Source organism: Cervus elaphus, chromosome 5, assembly GCF_910594005.1.
Source record: "Cervus elaphus chromosome 5, mCerEla1.1, whole genome shotgun sequence".
Classification (NCBI taxonomy): domain Eukaryota; kingdom Metazoa; phylum Chordata; class Mammalia; order Artiodactyla; family Cervidae; genus Cervus; species Cervus elaphus.
In genome coordinates, this window is record NC_057819.1 from 123709586 (window position 1) to 123730169 (window position 20584).

At 42.6% G+C, this 20584-nt stretch overlaps 1 protein-coding gene across 2 annotated transcripts in view; it reads right to left on the reverse strand.

Moving 5' to 3' along the window:
* RPTOR (regulatory associated protein of MTOR complex 1) overlaps window positions 1-20584 on the reverse strand; it is a 315748-nt gene that overhangs the window by 238284 nt on the left and 56880 nt on the right. For both annotated transcript variants that reach the window (XM_043905267.1, XM_043905266.1), the window contains exons 2-3: window positions 10061-10163; window positions 2281-2363 (exon numbers count right to left, since the gene is read on the reverse strand). In XM_043905267.1, coding sequence (XP_043761202.1) covers window positions 2281-2363; window positions 10061-10163 — 186 coding nt within the window. The remainder of the gene's footprint in view (window positions 1-2280; window positions 2364-10060; window positions 10164-20584) is intronic.

Consider the following 20584-nt stretch of genomic DNA (forward strand, 5'->3'; position numbering starts at 1 on the left):
CAGAGAGCATGGAAGAGCTTTGCTCACAGACAAAAATTTAGATTAAAAATAATAATGATCCTACTTTAGAAGATTCCATTTACTGTTAGCTAGCATGAACCTGCTGATACCTACCAAGTTAAACTAATAATAAAGCTAACAGTAAATCAACTCTTAGCACACGAAAAAAAAAAAATTGTAAATCCCACCAGATGGAATAAACATAAAATGCCTTGATATATTAAACATGCATTCTGAAAGATTGTATCTTCTATGTAACAATTCTTTTAAAGGAAGAAAGAACTAAACCAGCAGAGACCCTTCCTATGAAGAATACAATCAGTAGATCTGAATTGATCTGGTAATGTTCTTTCTTAAATGTGTCTAGCAAAGAGAAAAACAGAAAGTCAAACCCAGAGGAAGGTCAGAAGTAGCCAAGTCAGAAAGGCATTCTTTTACATTTTAGTCATGCTGGTTCTCAACCTTCCATCTGCCAGGAGCATCACATCTTCCAGTGTCACCTGTGTACGTTGTCCCATATGGACCATAAGGTGTGTCTGTGCCTCTGAGAGCACTCACCCCTAAGTGCCTGTCTAGCCTGGAGTACTTTCAAAGTCCCCAAGGAAGCTATTTTCTACTGATAATACCAGGCATCTCAACTATTTTTAAAGGACCACACCATCTAAATCTTACTGGTCCTTATCGAAGCCCCAAATACACTGTACTCTAAAGAAAAATGCTATTGAACTTTTGTATAAGCCATCAAGAGTAACAAATCTGAGGGAGGAAAAAGCAAAGCCTTTAGACATAGATGAAACTCTCTACTAATGAAACTCTCTACTAAGAATCCAAGAGGTTTCCCTGGTGGCTCAGTGGTAAAGAATCCACCTGCCAAAGCAGGAGACCTGGGTTCAATCCCTGATCTGAGAAGATCCCACATGCCACGGAGCAACTAAGCCCATGCACCACAACTATTGAGCCTTTGTGCTCTAGAGTCCTGGAGCTGCAGCCACTAAGTCCAAAACTTCTGAAGCCTGCAAGCCTAGAGCCTGTGCTCCACAACAAGAGAAGCCACAGCAATGAGAGGCCCACACACTGTAACTAGAGACTAGCCCCGGCTGACACAAGAGAAACCCTGCATGCAGAAATGAAGATCCAGCACAACCAAAAATAAATTTAAAAAGAAAAAGAACAAGAGTCCATTATTACTGACTTGACAAGTTAGAAATGCAAAGCACAAGGACACACCTGAGGCACAGAGATGTTTCATGACATTAGTCACCTGACACCATGAGCAAAAGCAGAAATTACCAAGGGTACTATCACAGGCAGGAATATATTCATTCCTGGCTATTCTCTTCTCTAGGAATGTAAATAATCCATGAGGAATTCCTGAATTCCAGATCACATGGATAAATGATCCGCAAACAAAAACATTAAGCAGGCAAATGTTCACTGGTTCTCTGAGACATTGGCTCCCCTTAGGCTCGTAACCCTAAAAGCAGAAGCAAAGGCCCACAGGAGGCACGATGGCGGCACCACTCACTCAAACCCCCACCCCCCATCCCATTCCGTCCTGGAGAAAATTCCAGAACCAGCATCACACAAAGCTGTATGGAAAGGAACCTCCATAAACACTCCAGATTTCTAATTTTCTATTAGAATTATTAAATCCTCAAACTAGTTAATGAGAAAGACTAAAGAAAATAGGTCTTTGGGTTTACAAATAACTTCAGATCTTAAAGGCAATTTGACACAGTTATATTCTATGCCACATTTCTTTTTTGAAAAAAAGTTTAAGATATAGGCAACAAAAGACCCAGTAATTGGTAACTGTCTCCTTAAAAAGAACCTTACCTTTTGATTCAAAGACAAAGCATATAATAGGTGTCATCTTTTGAACATTGACTGCTTTTTTCCTCAACTATTTGAAAATTGAAGATGGGAGAAATAGCTGTAACTAGTTGAGGTTACAGAATACTACTGAAAATACACTTCCTGTGCAAAATAAAAACCACGACCTGAGAGTAACACGAAAAATACTTTTTTCCTAAACATTTCATGGGAAAGCTTAGGCAAAATAAAAATTAGACCATCCAATCAATGACTCACACTAGGGCATGTGCTTCCTTATGGATCTATGGAGCACGTCAACAGACAGAAGAGGGAGGCAGGCCTGCCATAGGGGGTGTCCAATCACTGGATTGTACGAGGTCAGAATCTGGATTCAAAGACTGTTTAAGAGCAAGAAACTAGATTTCTCTGTTAAGAAAGAAAAAGAAGAGCAAATAAAGAGCTTACCCTTGGCTGCCAGTTCTCATACTGCTTCTGTAAATTTGCACCAATGGTTTCCAGAGCTTTCTGAGGACCCATCGACAGAGGATCTGGGAGAGCAATGAGAAGGAGAAAATTTTTTATTTGTTCATTTCCTCCTTGCTAAACATCTCTTTCAGAGTTTCCTCTTAGACAATTCACTTCAAAGTCACCTTTGACTAAAGACAACACAACAGAGCCTGAGGTTTACCTGTGTTTAGCCTGACTTAAAGAACTACTAAGCCTCCTTGGGAGGCTAAGAAACTCACAACTTTCCTAGGGAAAACTGGTTTTATTAACATCACTGGTCCCGTGATTGTTTCCTTTCATCCACGTTTGTCATTTTAGCACCTATGGTTCTCTAGATGAGGGTGAAAGAGGAACGTAAAAATAGCCAGCTTAAAACTCAACATTCAAAAAACTAAGATCATGGTATCCAGTCCTATCACTTCATGGCATATAGAAGGGGAAAAGGTAGAAGCAGTGACAGATTATTTTCTTGGGCTTCAAAATGACTGAGGACAGTGACTGCAGTCATGAAATTAAAAGACGCTTCCTCCTTGGAAGGAAAGCAATGACAAACCTAGGCAGTGTGTTAAAAAGCAGAGATATACTTGCCAACAAAGGTCCATCTAGTCAAAGCCATGGTTTTTCCACTAGTCATGTACAGATGTGAGAGTTGGACCATAAAGAAGGCTGAGAGCTGAAGAATTGATGCTTTCAAATTGTGGTGCTAGAAAAGACCTTGGACTGCAAGGTGATCAAACCAGTCAGTCCTAAAGGAAATTAATCCTGAATATTCATTGGAAGGACTGATTCTGAAGTTCCAATACTCTGGCCACCTGATGCGAAGAATGACTCACTGGAAAAGACCCTGGTGCTGGGAAAGCTTGAAGGACAAAGGAGGAGATGGCACAGGATTAGATGGTTAGGTAATATCACTGACTCAATGGACAATCTAAGCAAACCCCAAGAGAGAGTGAAGGACAGGGAGGCCTGGTGTGCTGCATCCATAGGGTCAACAAAGAGTTCAGACTTAGTGACTGAACAACAATAACAAAACTGTGTAAGAATGCAAAAGGAAGCAGAAAACAGTTTCAACAAATAGAAGCCATCAAATAGATGCTCATGTCCTGTGTGTGAAGACCAACAGAGTAACTGCCAGAGATGGTCTGAAAGCCTCTAACTCCTGTACCCTCACTTCCACACAGTGACCTTGTGGTCAGCATTCTGGCCACAGCTAATCTGTGGCTAAGAGAACAGAAATGGCTTCCTCTGTAAACAGATAAAGGCCTGTCCAGGAGTCACACTGATCAGGGGCAGCTCTTAGCCACATCGCTAAAGAATCAGGACAAAGACAAACGGAGGGAGGGAGTTCCAAAGGCCCACGGTGGGGGAAGGATGAAACCTACACCTTGTCCTCAGACTTCAGCCTCTGGAAAGCCCCGGCCCCCACCTGCCCGCTTCCTCCCTTGGCTGCTCCCAGGAAGGGCATGTCAAAAGCGTGTGGGAGCTGGAGAGAGCCGCACCATGCTTCTCCATGCACCTCACCAATGGCCCTCATCAGCAGTAGCAGCCCGACAGCAGCACCCACTCTTCTTCCCCCAGTCTTGGATCAAAATACGGCCACCTGAGGGAAGAGCAGGGACAACTACAGTAGTCCATCAGGCTACGATCAACAAAGTGAGGCTGTCACATCCAAACCACAGGGGTCCCTGTGGTCAATTAGTTTATGGTTTCCTCCCAATAATATGACAGGGAATGGGAGGGGGAAGGGGAAGAGAGGGAAAGGATGAGGACAACTGAAATGGTGCATTTAATACGACATTTACTAAAATAAACAACTTAAGTAAACTAAAACAAAATCCCAGGTGGATACTGCTGACAATTTTATCAATCTGACATGGGGTAAAGTAAATTTAAAATTGTAGTTCTATCTGAACAAAACACTTCTCTTCTAATGCCTTCACAGGTTTCTACTTAATGAATGAAGGGTTAGTGAGTGAGTAGGTGGGTGGGTGGGTAGGTGGATAAATGGAAGGAAGGAAAACTAGATGGTAATTGGTGTTTGTATAAAATTTTAGCTCTTCACAAATCTTGCCTGCAAGCTTTTCAGCATAACCCTCTGTATTTCATGATGCTTAGAACTTGACAATGACATGGACTTAGTCCAACCTACCTCATAACAAAGAAGAGAAAGCTGAAACTTAAAGTGGTCAGACAACCTGGTCCAAGGTCACAAAGATTCTTGGTGGTGCTGGCATTCAGCCAATGCAAGAAGTGGGAGTCTTTTATTTAAACCCCCCATCTTCTTTACATTTACACAACCTGACTACCACGTCCTACCCAATTTTCCTTCAAAAGAGCCTGCACTCCATCACTATGACTACACTGGTCATTATATGATGGTCACCACCACCATCAACTATGGTGGTGTTGGTCCCACCAGCAGCATCTCGTGTTGACACTATGGAGATTCCCTGCTCCCAGTCAGTTCCCAAAGATGCTACGGGGGCAGAGGGCAGAGGCCAGGAAGCACAGCAGGGCTCACTGACCTGTCTCCTCTCAACCCACCTGGAGACCAACCAGCACAATGAGTCCTTCTAAAATACCGCTTCTATGATGTCACTCCCCACAAAAGGCCTACGGTGCTTCCTGAATGCTCCCACTTAGATAACATGCAAAATCAGCAGAGCTAACAGACACTGTCAAAACAGTGGAGGCTTGGGGCGGAGGTGACTAGAAGGTGACAAGAGACAAGATGGGCTTCTGGGCCACTGATAATACTGTTTCTTGATCTGGGTCTGCTCAGCTTGGGAAAAGTTATCAACTATACACTTGGATCAGTGTACCCTCCTATACATATGCTATGCACAGATGCTCAGTCATGCCGACTCTTTGGGACCCAATGGACTATAGCCCTCCAGGTTTCTCTGTCCCAGGGATTTCCCAGCAAGAATACTAGAATAGGGTGCCATTCCCTTCTCCAGAGGATCTTCCTGACCAAAGGATTGAACCCACATCTCTTACATTTCCTGCACTGGCAGGTGGATTTTTTTTTTTACCAGTAGCACCATCTGGGAACCCCACATATGCTATACTTTAACACAAATTAAAAATTTAAAAACATGCAGAACTCACTGCTCAAGAAACATCCGTACTTCTCCATAGCTTGTATTTAGTGGACATTTCCTAAGTATTTCTTCACTGAAATATGAACAGGGTTTAAACCAAAAGTCCGTAAGAGTAAGAGGCCTAGGCGCAGGCACAGGGTGCACCCAGCATCCAGCAGCAAGGCCCAGACAAGCCCAGCAAGCACTCCCAGGGCTGCGCCCACAACCAGCCCCTTCTCCTCCCAGGGCTCACTCTCACCTCCCCGTGCAGCCCCCACCCCCCGATATGGCCTGTTCCAACTCCACCATGTCTGCTGAGTTCAAGGGGCCTGTCTTCCTTGTGCTGGTCTTGTCTAAAACTAAATCCTAAGAAGCATGACTACATTGCTATATATACCTCTGCACTTAACAGGTAGGTCTGCACTTAACATCTGTTGACCAACTCAACTACCTGTCAAGTCCGAGTCTGATACAAGGATCAGACAACAGGCTGTGAAAAGACCTGCAAAACCAAGAGCCGCAAGCAGAGGCTTCCTGCTACTGTTTTTAGCTCATCGACACAGGCCTCTTCATATCCATGTGGGGAGAGAAGAAAATGCTTTTCTCTAAGAAGAAACACAAAGCAAAAGGCCTCCCAAATATTTTCTTAGGAGAACAGAATTCCCAAGCATCTAATCAACTCACAGCCATCTTACCTCTGAAACACAGCTACTGTTAGCTAGATGTAAAAGACATCAAGGCTAAATGACGCTCCCTCCCCTTCAGCACTCAGCTCATCTACACTCTGCTTTCAAACACTGATCCTCTCAGGTACAGGAGAGCTGTTCTTTAGCGGGATTGTTTTTAGTTTAATGTGGGGCCATAAAACAAAACAGCCTCTCCCCTGCTTCCCTGAGTGTCGCCTCCATGAAATAAAACAGCATCTTATTGTCTAGAGGAACAGAGGGGCGGTAGCCATGTAGGCACACTCATTCCTGCTGGGCTACCCGGAGGCTTATGCACCTTTCCCCCTCTCTCGCTGGAGCTGGAATCTGGGTCTTGGCTGTGCAGCAGTCCAGCAGGGAGGGCGGGCCATCACTGCTGGGTAGCACAGTGCATCTTCTACTTGCTTATTCTGGCACCACAGGAAAACCTAAAGGGCCACTTCAGGGACACTCAGGTACATCCTCCGAGCCTCTGGAAGTAGGGCTCTCCCCAACATGTGTGGAGACTGCAGGCACAGAGGTACACAAAAAGGGACTGGAAAGTAAGAATCTGCCTATTTCTCAAGTTCCCAAACCCCTTATCCCTACAATCAGGGCAGTTTCGATCAGCAGTCTCGCCAGTTTGATGTGTGTCTGCAGCCATAAAGCAATGAACTCGTAATCCCCACCCAGCCCCATGCACAGAAGCATGGTTCTTTCCCCCATCTTTGGGGCGAGCACACAGAAGAGGCAGGGCGGTACAGATGTGGGAACAGCTCAGGTTCCTACCTAGCACCCTGGCCTGTTGGGTGCAGTGGGGAGGTGAGTGCAGGCCCCTGGTAGCTGCTCCTGGCTGTGAACAATCCCCAAGTTGAGCCCTGTTCATGCCCCAGTTAATCACCCTCCAGCCAAGAAGTGGGTGCCATTATCAGCTCCGTTTTGCAAAGAAAACTAAGACCCCAAATGGTTAAGTGACTGCTTGAGTGAAATAGCTGGAATGAATAAGCTGGGGTCATGATGAGTGCAAAACCTTTTGATTTCTGGTGACGGAGCACAAAATGCTAAGACCAAGTATAAAACATCGACTGGCTGCCTTCTAAACGGGAACATCTTTTTAGATTATTAGAAGGTACCAAGCCCTGCAGGGGGTCTTCCTCAGGACTCCTTTCCCAGCCATGACATGCTCCAGGCATACCATCCTGAAAAAGGCAGAACCAACTTGTCATCAAGCTTGGATCTCCCTGCCTCACCAGCCAAACCATGAGTTCAAGTCGAATAAATTGGAAGTCTGATGATGAAGGAAACATTAACACAGACAAAGCACCTCTTCCCCCAAAATGCTTATTAACTACAAAAGGGAAGGGGGGAATCTTACAGCTGAAGTTCAGGTACCAACTTAATCAAATGATAAGAGAGCTACATACCCAGCAATGAGATAAATTAAAGTCATGTGCCACCTGATAGGATCCACAGGGGAAGGTGGATCTCTTCCATGATACTCCTGCCAAAGAGGCATAAACAAAATGTAATCCCAAGGAACCATTGGGGACATTCTGCTAAACAGAGAGCCTGTGACCTTCTAAGTGTCAAGGTCATGAAGGTTAAGGAAAGACTGAAGCCTGTTCCAGGTTGGATGAAACTAAATTAGGGACAATGTGTGAAGCAGGAAAGAGTCTCTGTGCCGTAAAGGACCTTATGGGGACAGCGGCAACCCTGAAAATGCAACCCAAGTCTTACCCGGTAGTGGGACATCCGTGTTAATCCCCTGTCTGTGAGGACCAGGTTGTCATTATAAAAGAGAAACTCTTGTATGTAGCAATCATACATTAATAGGTTTCGAAGTGATGGAGCATCATTTCAGCAGCTTGCTTTCAAATGAATGAGGAAAAAAAATGCTTAGAGCTCCACATGCAACTTCTGAAAATGTTTTTTCAAAATAAAAATTAACATATAGGCTGCTAGACATCATTACAAGTTTGCTGAGTCAAATCCCTAAGACTTTCCCCCTCCCTTATCCCATATTGTTGAAATCACCATCATAAGGACTCTCTTTTTAATAAAAGCCAAATGAAAAATTTTTAACTCACAAAAGGCAATATGCCCTGCTGAATTCAAAATCTATTGAAATGATTACAAAGTAGACTGCATATCTGAACCTCAGAAAATTTGGACTATAACATGAAAAAATCTATTTGCTGGATTTCACATCAAGAAGAAAGTAGGGGATTCTCTGCATTTTTATTAACACTGTCCCATAAATACTGATCAAAGAGACTATGTGAGATGTGAGGGAGGGTTCTTTGATTTCTCTTTGGGGGCAGGAATGCAGAAGGCAAAGCATCCCTAGAGAATCTAATGAAAACCAAAGCCCCTTAGCCCGGAAGGTGCACTTCTCTACTCAGACACCATCACCCACACAATCCCCAGGACTGTACACTGGGATCTGGGCTGAGAAGTCTTATGTTAAAAAACCTAACAGAAGAGTAGTAATAGAGAGAGGAAATAGAAAACAGCTGATTAAATTCAGCTTTGACAAGGGGTAAATGAAGTGGAAACAGTCAGTGGTGGCTAATAAGAAGTCAATTTCAATCGGCACAGTCACCAAGGGATGGCAGAGAGCCAAGAAAGCATCTAAGGAAACTGGCCACAGGAAACAGCTACTGTCACTGGGTGGGAGGACAAGGGGCCTGTGCTGCAGGCAGGAGGCTGTGAAATAAAGGATGTCATCCTAAGATACCCCCAAATAGTGAAATAGGTAAGTAAAGTGGAGAAAAAAAAAAACTTTTTTCCAAATTCAGATTATAACAATTTGTAATTTTTACTGTTTAAAGCAGATAAAGGGAATTTCTGCTTTTGCTTAGACTAGAGAAAGCTGCAGAGAGGTGGGATATGGATTGCCCCAATCCTACCAACAAGAGAAAGCTGAAAATTCAATGATGGACACAAAGGAAATTCATACTGTGATGGCTTCACTGGTAAATTATACCAAAATTTACAGAAGAAATAATACCCTACTCAATACAAACTCTTCCTTGAAACAGGAAAGATGGGAATACTTCTCAACTTGTTTAATGAGACCAGCATTATTTTGCTACCAAAATGAGACAAATACGTTGCAAAATGAGAAAACTATAGACCAACAACCCTCATAAGCAGATATGTATGATTCCTTAATAGAATATTAGCAGTCAAATCCAGGAACATATGAAAAAGATAAAACAAGTGAAGCTTATGCCAGAAATTCAAGGTTGGATCAACAAGATCAATCCATATAATTCACCACATCAACAGACTAAAAAAGTAAAGTCAGGTTATTATCTCATTAGATGTTGAGAAAGCATTTGATAAGATTCAACATTGATTCCTGACAGAAACTATCAGCAAACTAAGAATAGAAGTGAACTTCTTAACTTAGAAAAGACATCAGAAAAAAACTTTGGCTAGTGTCCTGTCAGTGGTGGGAGCCTAAAGCTTTCTCCCCAATGTTTTCTCTCCAGAAACAAGTGAAGATTGTGCTGCACCATTTCTAGTCAACAATGTGCTAAGATGCTCTGGGAGGATGATGAGAACTTCGCCTCCTCCTGGAAGGAGGTAGGTGGGACTCCGTGTTATACAACTGAGGCACCTGCATGCAGGTATCAGTGCTTCAGGGTTTTTTGGTTTGTTTGTTTGTTTTTTAAGTGTATATAACTAGTACTAAGGTACCATATGCAGGGCAAATTTAAAGGAGAAAATTATATAATCCAATAGTCATCATTTAATCAATTTTTCCTGAGACACTCTCTCCACTGCAAATGGTAAGTGAATGTATTAAAGGTTATATAACTGCAAGATGAAATAAAATCTTCAGATTTACACAAACCAATCACATGCCTGCAGTGGACCAAGACAGTGGAGGCAGGCCCTGCCAAGCCAAGAACCCCACGCAGTGACCCCCCTGCAACAGGTGGTAAGGGAGGGACCTGCACTTACCAATCCAGCATTCCAAACGTGCACAAGGGGTGGTCTTGACCACATCTGGAGGGTCCACACCGACATTCAGGCACAAAACTAAGGCAACGCTGACAGTCTTCATCTGGAAACACAACAGAAAAAACAAATATTTCAATATGAAATTCACTGATGAGTTTTCCAGTTGTTAAAATGTTCCCAAACATACACAGCCGTCTGCATTCCCAGCCAGCCTTCAGTCGTCTGTCACCTGTGCCCCTCTTCAGGTATTTCACAATTAAGACAGGGTTTGAGTCAAGCAGGCAGATGAAGACAGGTACATGGCAGGAGAAGCTATCTTTTCTCAGGCTTTCTTAAGATATACTTCAAAAACAATTATTTGATCAAAAGATGTAAATATTTTAAGACACTTGATACATTGTGCCAAACCACTTCACAAAAACTCTTGCACAAATTTACACTCTGACCAGTTTATTGCTATTCTTATTATTTAAAATTGTTAATTATTTAATGAGAGGAAAAAAGTATCATACTGATTTAGTTTGCATTCTTTAGTATTAATAAGACTGAATTGTTTTCCCAAATATTTGTATCCTTTATCTTTTGTGGATCTTCTACTCATGTTTATACTATCATTTTTGTTTACTAACATTAGTGATCTTTGCTGATTGATTTTCACAGACTCTTTACATATTAAAGATGGCGTCCACATTGTTGGTTATAAATGTTTTCCTAGTCTAGTGTTTGCCATTGGATTCCTTCCTCTTTCTTGACATACTACAGCCCTGGGCCCATCAGCTGATACACCTTCCTCCACACCTGCTCCTGCTCGAGTCCAGGGTCTCCGTGTTAGGAAAGGTCAGCCCCATCTACCCAGCTGCTCAAGCCAGAAATCTGGACTTATCCTTCATTAGTTCACTTGTTCAACAACTTGTCCAACCCACCAGGTGCAGTTTTTAGAAACTGAGGACACATTAGTAAATCAAAGAAATAAAAATCCTGGGGCTTCCCTGGTGGTCCAATGGTTAAGACTCCATGCTTCCATTGCAGGGGGCCTGGGTTCCATCCCTGGTTGAGGAACGAAGATCCCATGTGCCACAGGGCATGGTCCAAAAAAAAGAAAAATTCCTGCCAGGAGTGGGGAGGCTGTCATTTCAAATAGGGTGGCCACGAGGAAGACCACTTGAGCCTCTCCTCCCTCCACTTGGGTCCTGAGCGCCAATGTCCACTGTGACTACCCATCTAGCATGTTCAGCCTGCTCCTAAATGTCTCAGAGTCTGTCAACTTCACTATCCCGACTCCAAGCCACCTCCACGTCCAACCTGTGCTCCACCACTTTCCTAGGACCCCCTCTCCTGTCTCCCCCAATCCAGGCTTTCAAACACATCAGTGCACTGCCCTGTTTTCAGTCAGTCCCCAAAACCTTCAAGATTTACTATGAACTGCTCCACATGCTATTCAAGCCTTGTAAGCTTCAGCTCCTGCCAAACTCCCCACTAGTGTCAGGTCTCACCCTCAGTCACCTGGCATGACCTCTGGGTCTTCAAACACATGACCCTTCTGTCAGGGCTCCTTGCCTGGTCTCACCAGCTCAGGCTCTCTCAGGTTCAAACTTCCATTCCTTGCGGAGGCCTTCCCAGATCTCGTCAGGGCAGACCCACCCACTCAATGCCACCCCTGCATCTGTGCCTTTCTCTTGGCAGAGCCAGGCTGGTCCACATTCCTCTGTGCACCTGCAGCTCCTCCAAGGTCAGAGCTGACACATGGGAGCAAGATACCTGACCCAGTGATCATCTGCTGAGTGAGTGACTATAGGGATTTTCCTCTGATATTTTCATTTGCTTCATACTTCACACTTTTAATCCAGCTGGATGTTATTTTGGTATATGGTACCAGGTGAGGATGAGATGGTTAGATAGTATCACCAACTGAAAGGATATGAATTTGAGCAAACTCTAGAAGATAGTGAACGACAGAGGAGCCTGGCATGCTGCAGCCCATGGGGTCACAAAGAGTTGGACAGAACTTAGCGACTGAACAACAATACAACCAAGTGATGATTAATTTTTTCTCAAAGAACTACCCAATGATGCCAATTCCCCCTGTTAAAAAACTTACTCAAACTCACAGGTTTGTAGTAAGCATATATTCCACATAGACCAAATTCTATTTCTGGGTCATACCTCACTGACTTAAATAATTTATCCTCACAACATTTCACAGTGTTGGGAAACCCAGTTTTCTTCCTCACAATTTTTTTTAAACTTTTACTCAGTTCTATTTATATTCATCTATTTTTTCTCAAATTAATTGCTAGTCAATTTCTTAATCCCATGGAGATTTTGGTTAAAGTTGTTTAACCAAACTGTTTATTGATAACACGAAGTATTTTAAATTGTATTTTCTGATCGAACAATTTCACACATAAGGATCTGTCATAAGAAATACAAAATATAATGAGAGAATCTTCTACGTGTAATGATTTTCTTCACAGCATTTCTTATCATGGAAAACAAGTGGGAATGACCTAAATTTCAGGCAAATGAAGGAATGTTTAAGCACACCATTATGTACTCTTAACAGAATGACACTTAAATTCTTAAAATGTTAAAGGAATAAAAATGGATTCAAAATACAAAGACATTACATTTAACATATAAACCAAACTTGGCAAGACATAACATGATATTCTATTTTTCCATACAGGACTACAATTTATTCAAATTTCAAGCTTCCCCAAGTCTTGTTCTTTTTTTTTTTTGCGGCGGTGGGGTGGGGGCTGGGAGGAGGCGGGGTGGTGCACATGCTATATAGCATGTGAGCTCTTAGTCTCCCAGCCAGAGACTGAACCCATGCCTCCTGCATTGGAAGTATGGAGTCCCAACCACTGGACCTTCTGTTCATTTCTTTTAAGATTATTTCTGGATTGTTCATGACTATTTGGGAGCAACATGCTACAAACCATGTCTTTTGCCCATAGTAGTTTCTTACTGACTGCTGAATTGTCAGAATAATGTTTAAGTCACTACTAAATTCTTAAACGTAACTGCTTTTAGGTGACTCTCTCCAAGTTTTGTTAGCATACAAATATACTGTCTGTGAATAAGGATGAGTCTAGCTCATTCTTTTTAATAGATCACTCTTCTTTTTCTTTATTAGGTCTCACGGCATTACACAAATCTTCCAAAATTGTATTACTAATAATTACAAAATGACGACAGTGGTGATCTTTGCACTTGGTTTTAATAAAATTGTCATAAATGTTTCATCATTAAGAATGATGATGGTTACTGATTTGATATAGTCTTTATTACATCATGAAAATATTCCTGTTGAAAACAGAATTTAAAGTTATATGAGGAAAAAAGGAAGTATTTTTGTCTTTCCTCTCCCAACACTTAAAAAAAAAGCATTTATTAATAATAATCTGTCTTTAAAGTAACTGCAACCCTGGGTCCAAAGACATATCAAATAGAGGAATAGTATCTTCCAGAGACACAGACAAGAATCTTCTCATTATGAACCATAAGAAACAAATTTTGGCTCCTTGACCTAACGTTAAGGGAAAATGTTGAAAAATAATCAGAGAAAAATGTTGAAAAATAATCAGAGAATAACAAAAATTTTATTTGTTAGTCATTTTCCAGTATTTAATTGATCAGTATCAACAATTCCATACAGACAATTAATTGTTTTATAGTAAACTAAATCTTTGTGTATAAGTTGCTTAAAACTAGAAGCTTCTGGGAACATTTCTGTGGTCTTCCTATGGCCCTGGTGAATAAAACTCCTAGCACCTGTCCTTTGCCATACTTAAATCAAGGGCATTTTTTCTGTGCTCTATAATGGGGAACTCTGAGGTCTCCATGAGGCGTTGGTTAAACCCTGGAGCAAGTTTTAAGTTGCTTCCTAAGAAAAATGTTGCTTTCCTTATAGTCCTCTGAGGGCCCTCTGGGCACCAGAAGAGCCTTCCATGGACAAAACACCCCACATGGATCAGGGTCTCTGCTCAGACTGTGCGCCGCTGCAATTGTGTGTTTTGTCCTCAATCGCAGAGAGCCTACTCTTAGATCCTTCACCTCTTACAAAGCCCAGGTGAAGGACACTACACTCAGGGGTCTGCTCTAAGGCCCACCCCATCCACTGTGCCTCAGCCAACCCCCTGCCTGTTACAGACCCAGGAGAGAGAGGTCGAGTCGGTCTGCTGGGCTGACGAGAGCTCAGGAGCGCCCCACACTACCCCTTTCTGTTACCTCCAGGAGTCAACAGCCAGGTCTCAGGCCCAGCCATTACTGACCATTTCTGAGCAAGAATGGCCTCCACATGCCAACGCTGACTCCCTATCTGGCAGGTGCTATGCAGTCACCAAAAGCCCATGAAGGTGGTTGTGCCCCCACCTTAAGGAGGCATGGAGGGAGTAAGGAATTGGGAGAGAGGCACCAGGACTAAACCCTGGTCACTGGGATTTCAAAGCCCCATCGCTGGCATATTTGCTTCATCTCTCTGGGGTCAGGGAGGTGGTGCAGGGTGAGGCAGAGCATTTATGTAGCATTCCTGTGATCTCTGGTCATAATCCTATTTCTCCCACCTCATCTGATACTCTAGAAAAATTGCCTTCCCTCCGCCCCTACAATTGTAGTTAATGAACTCAGTAAAATAAATAATTTCTAATTTCATTATAAAAAGTACGACTTCTGAGGCTCTCAAAGTCCTTAGGCAGAACACTAATGGAAGCACAATCATCGCTCTTTACTATCCTGCGAGGCGGCTCGTGGGCCTCCCCTCACCAGGCCTCCGACAAGTGCAGTGTTCATTACTAACCAAACATTACTGACAGCAACAATTTCTCCATTACTGCTTTGAAGGTGAGCAACAGGAGAGCAGGGCCCTCAGAGAGAAAGTGTGAAATTAGCTCCACTCCATAAATGAAGACATGAAAGGAATTCATTTGATTCATCCTGGCTTATACAAAACACACCTACCCTATATCCTGCCTTTTAAGAAAACAAGGGGGAAAGTCTCAAGAGTACATTGATACATGAACTAAAAACATGTATTTGGCCTAACACTTAGCTACCAATTTAATTCCACAATTGGACAGAAGACATTACCAGTAAGTGCCCTCAAGCCAATCAAATATGTCTGAGCTCCCCTGCAAACTATAATGGCATTGGCTTGATTTCAAATGTGGTGGATTTTCAATTCTTAGCTATACCCGAAAGTGTCCTTTTTGTATTTTATTTTCATTTCTATGGTAACCTCATTCCAAAAATTCTAGATTCATGTTTTTTAATAATACAGTTACAGCATTAAGAAAATGTAAGGGCTACCAACTTTAGTGTGCAAAAACTGCATAATTGTACATAAAATAATCATTTTGGACTTTAAAACAGTTCCTCCCCAATGCCATATAATTGAAGATGACAGAGTTATATCTCTAGAGGTTAATTTTGCATTTGAAAAGATCATCATTCTGAGAAGCTCTAAAACACTGGGATCACTAAAAATGTGTGACCTTCGACATGCTGGTTTACTCCAATCTCTCCTGAACAGCTCCCTAACCCTGAAATGATGCCAGTGATCTCTTAGGCCCCAAGACTTCTCTGACCCTAAAATTTTGACTCCAGCATTGGCCTCTCCAGCCGTACCGGAAATATCCCTAAAGGCACGGAGCATGCTGCCTTAGGATTCTAAATTCAACCCAGAGGTCTCAACACTACCTTGGAAGAGGCTTGGCACAAGGGGCACCTGATGCTGTTACAACAGCATGGGCAGTTCCATGTACAATCTTCTGGCATCAGAGTTTGGAAATTCACGATTTTTCTAATTCACAAAAGGATAATGTGGTATATATCCCATATGGCATATAACACACAGAGAAGGATCTGGAGTAACATCCTATTCAAAACTATTAAAATTTCCACTGAAATGCACAAATATCCACTATCCAACAACCTCATACCAGCTCACAGCCCAGTTTTGCCTTCAAATGAGTTGTGAAAACATTTTCAATATTCAGAGCTTTTTGGATTTGAGAATTGGAGATGGGGGTCTGTGGACCCAGATCACTGCCCCTACTGAAAGCCTCTGTATACTACTTGTCACCTTGCTGATTAGAAATACATTAATGCCTGTCACCAAAGAATTCAAAACAAAATCACAAAGAATTCCTTTATTCATTTCTTTCTATTCAATTATCTGATAAACCATATATTTTTTAAAAGACAGAGTGGATCAAACCTGAGTAGAAATTCACAGGCTGCTGTGCACAATGACATCCAAGCTGTTATGCAGAATAAAGAAATCATGTAGGTTAAACTGGCCAATCACTGCTTTCTGCTCCCCAAACCAAGAGTCTGACTCACTCCTATTCCTTCTGACATAAACAACTGAGCGTCATGGAGAATAAACAGAAAGCAAGACTAGGGTTTGCCACATATGCCACAACATTCGCTATTCCCCTGTTCGTCTGAGGCAAAGCCACCCAATTCCCAGCAGTGCTCATTAAGATTCAGAGCATCAAGCAAAAACTTTGAGCAGAGCCGAAGCTATACAAATACATAATTTATAAAGAAAGTCAGAAACTAGAACATACAGCAAACAGAGTAGACGCACCACAGGAAGAGTGGGGGGGATCAAGTTACTGAAGAAAAGGAAAAACTGGCTTGCCTCCTAATTCTCATCCCAAAGACTGCTAGAAAAAAATGAACAATAAACCTAGCAAGAAGCACATCAAACAGAATTTTTGCAACCAAGACCCGTAATACAAAACAAGATCCTCAACACCAGCAGCAGCTGTATGAACCTAGGCAATCCTGTTTGTCTGTTCCTTTGTTCATTTCAGTGGGAATTGGAAATGAGGGAGTGGTTCTTTAATGTATGAGCTCAGTTTGTTACCTTGAGCCACAGGCCTAATTTGGGTTTAAACACTCTTTTTTGAGGCCAAATTCTGTTTATAGTTCCCTGTCTAGATTTTCCACTAAATCCACCTTCACTCCTGTAAAATAGCGTAATAAAAAGGGAAGACACAAGAGGTAACTCTTCGACATGGAGAATCAGAAAGTCTCATTCAGAGATGTTGTCTCAGACAGGTGCAGAGTTCTCCCCCTCTCCCCCTCCCACCCCATCCAAATGCTGAGGACACGTGGAGCAAGAGTACTTCTAACACCGGAGACCCTTGGGAAATTTAGATTTCTAAAAACCAAATTAAAGAACTGCATACAAAATAGGTTGATTACAGAGATCATAACTGCTTTAAACAAGCCAAAGAAATCCCTTCTCAAAGGAATACTACACTTGATTCTTTTTGTGATTCCTTCATGAAACAGATGGTCTCCCCTTGGTGCTACCTTTGCAAACCTGGGCATCTGTGATGAGGGTTCTACACCCCACTCTGATCTGAGGAGCCAGTCTACTTGCACTAATGAGCTAAGTGAGAAACCAAAAATGACGTCCTTGCCTTTTCTTGTAAATACCTTTTGGGATGAAACTTAAGTGTTTACACACCCATACACACACAATTAACTCTTCAGTCTGCTCCCTCATAAAGTGAAAATAAAAATACTTGTCACAGAGGGATAATATGAAGAAGTTGTCTATACTGAAAAATTAACTTTAAATAAGTCGACAATATACAAACAATTCTGTTAAGGCCTCAGGGTCTGACTTGAGGGCACAGGTTAAAGAACACTCTGGATCATGTGCTGGAACATGACACCACCTTTAAAGCACATCTACAGGTTGCACAACTCTGTTGGAAGCCGGCGAACTTTGTAACATGGGCACTAAACATAGATCTCAATAAACTTGTTAGAAAAGATATCTTTTCAAAGAATGTTAAATAGCATGAGATATACCCAAACATAATCTGAGTGCAGAAAGGAGGTATACAACCAGATCCGTAATTCTTATTCCAAATATGCAAGTACACGTATGCTTAAGACACAGAGTTAAAAAACAAGATGTCACAAGTAGTTCTGATCTCTGGGGAGTGGAAAGTGTGGATGATTCCTCTTTTTCTCTTTCTACCTGGCCCTGCTGTGTGTGTATTTTCAAACTTTCTACCATGAACATATGTCATTTACATAAGCAAATGGAAAGGTTATAAAAATTATTTTATCACAATAGTCAAGGAGTTTTTGCATGTGTGCATAGACGTATATATCATCTTTATTGTGTCCTGAAAATAAAGAGAGTAGCTTGTTCGGTTAGCTGAAGCTTAGACTAGTATCCAAGGCAACGAGTGGGCCAGGATCGTGTGAGGAAATGCAATGTGGGTGATTCCCAGGAAACCTACAGGGACAGCACTATGCCAACCAAACTGAACATGGCCTCATACTCAACAACACACCTGGTCTTGGCAAAGCAGGGAAAGCAATGGCTCTAGTCCATGTCTTCTCCACGCCTTCCCAGGTTAGGATACAAGGTAAGGCCCACTGCTAAAACTGCTTTCCCGGGAAAAACAAGATTTTCCAGTTCAATAAATGGATTGATTTCAACACTGTTTGGAGGTTTGTGTCATTTGATAAAACACTGAACCACTGCTTTACCACTCCTAACGTAAATTACAATTAGAAGCAGCAGCAGCAGCAGCATGGGACTGAGTCATTCATTCAGGACTAATTTTTCATCCCCTCTTCATTATCCAGCATATGTTATCCACAGTACAGACTTCATAAAAACAATTTCAAGGCAAACCAAAGCACACAGAGCTCCCATGCTGGCTGAAAAAAATACACCCGAGGTGGTTGGAACACCTTGATAACAGGCATTTCACCACTGAAAGGCTGAAGATGCTACTACATGTGGCTGTTTTCTTCTAGCCCCATTCAGCCTCTTGGTTGGGCCAACATATGATATGAAGTCGTTCTCAAAGGTCCCACATCTCCAAACAGAGGGTAGTGCAGATTCTGCTAATGGAGACCTTGAAGAGCATCAGCGTCAGGAACTGGCAAGCAGGCCCCACTAAGCCATCAAGGCAGAAGTGTGGCTAAACAGATGTTTTTCAGGAAGACTAACTCATGACAACGGCTAACATTTACTTGGGAAGGAAGAGGTTGAAGGAGGAAATTAGCCAGGAAACTGCTACAGAGAAACAAGAAGACGTGTACCGGGTACATGCGAGGAGAGTGGGAAAGAAAGAAACCTCTATTTCAAAGAGAATAGGGGATAGCATGTGCTGCTAAGTGGGTGTCAGAGACGAAAGGCACAAGGAAATCAAAGGTCCTGCATGGCTGCAACTCTGTTAATAAGCCGTCATTTAAAAGCACCCACGGGAAACCACGTGGTAGACATCTACCATCTGACTCCCCATAACCTTCTTAACACTTTCTATACGTCTTGATAACCTCCTATGTTGTGGGCCCCACCTTCCCAAAGTAGAAAGTAAAAACAATAGTCTCAGACTCTCTTGCAGCTAAGGGGCCAGCATGTGGCCTGGGCTCCTCCAGACAGATACACCTGCCTGAGAACCAGGTTCTGTATCCAGTAATGCCAAGCTATCGCTCCACAGGGAACTCTGTGGCTGAGGCATCTGGCTCTGGAGGGTGGCAGCCAGTCAGTTCTTGGGTTCATCCCACTGTACCAGTGGTTCAGCAGCTACAGAAGCCCCCTTGGGGGTCTTCATAACCTCAGGGTCTGGCCCTGGGTCTCCCCAGGGATCTTCAACACATTTCTTTTCTGCTTAACCTCACAGCATGCACTCCAATGCCTATAACTAAGAATCCGTAAGGCTCTTTAGGGGTGAAAACATTCAGAGGGCACAAACATCATTGGATTTAACTATATGGGCATCTTATACTAATCACTGCTAGAATCAAGATTGCCAGGAGAAGTATCAATAACCTGGTGAAAGTGAAACAGGGGACTGAAAAAGTTGGCTTAAAACTCAACATTCAGAAAACTAAGATCATGGCATCTGGTCCCATCACTACATGGCAAATAGATGGGGAAACAATGAAAACAGTGACAGACTTTATTTTTGGGGGCTCCAAAATCACTGCAGATAGTGACTACAGCTACGAAATTAAAAGATGCTTGCTCCTTGGAAGAAAAGCTATGACCAACCTAGACAGCATATTAAAAAGCAGAGATGTTACTTTGCCAACAAAGGTCCATCTAGTCAAAGCTGTGGTTTTTCCAGTAGTCATGTATGGATATAAGAGTTGGACTATAAAGAAAACTGAGCGCTGAAGAATTGATGCTTTTGAACTGCGGAGTCCCTTGGACAGCAAGGAGATCCAACCAGTCCATCCTAAAGGATACTAGTCCTGAATATTCATTGGAAGGACTGATGCTGAAGCTGAAACTCCAATACTCTGGCCGCCTGATGTGAAGAACTGACTCATTGGAAAAGACCCTGATGCTGGGAAAGATTGAAGGCGGGAGGAGAAGATGACAGAGAATGAGATAGTTGGATGGCATCACTGACTCAATGGACATGAGTTTGAGTAAACTCTGGGAGTTGGTGATGGACAGGAAAGCCTGGTGTGCTGCAGTCCATGGGGTTGCAGAGAGTTGGACACGACTGAGCAACTGAACTGAAC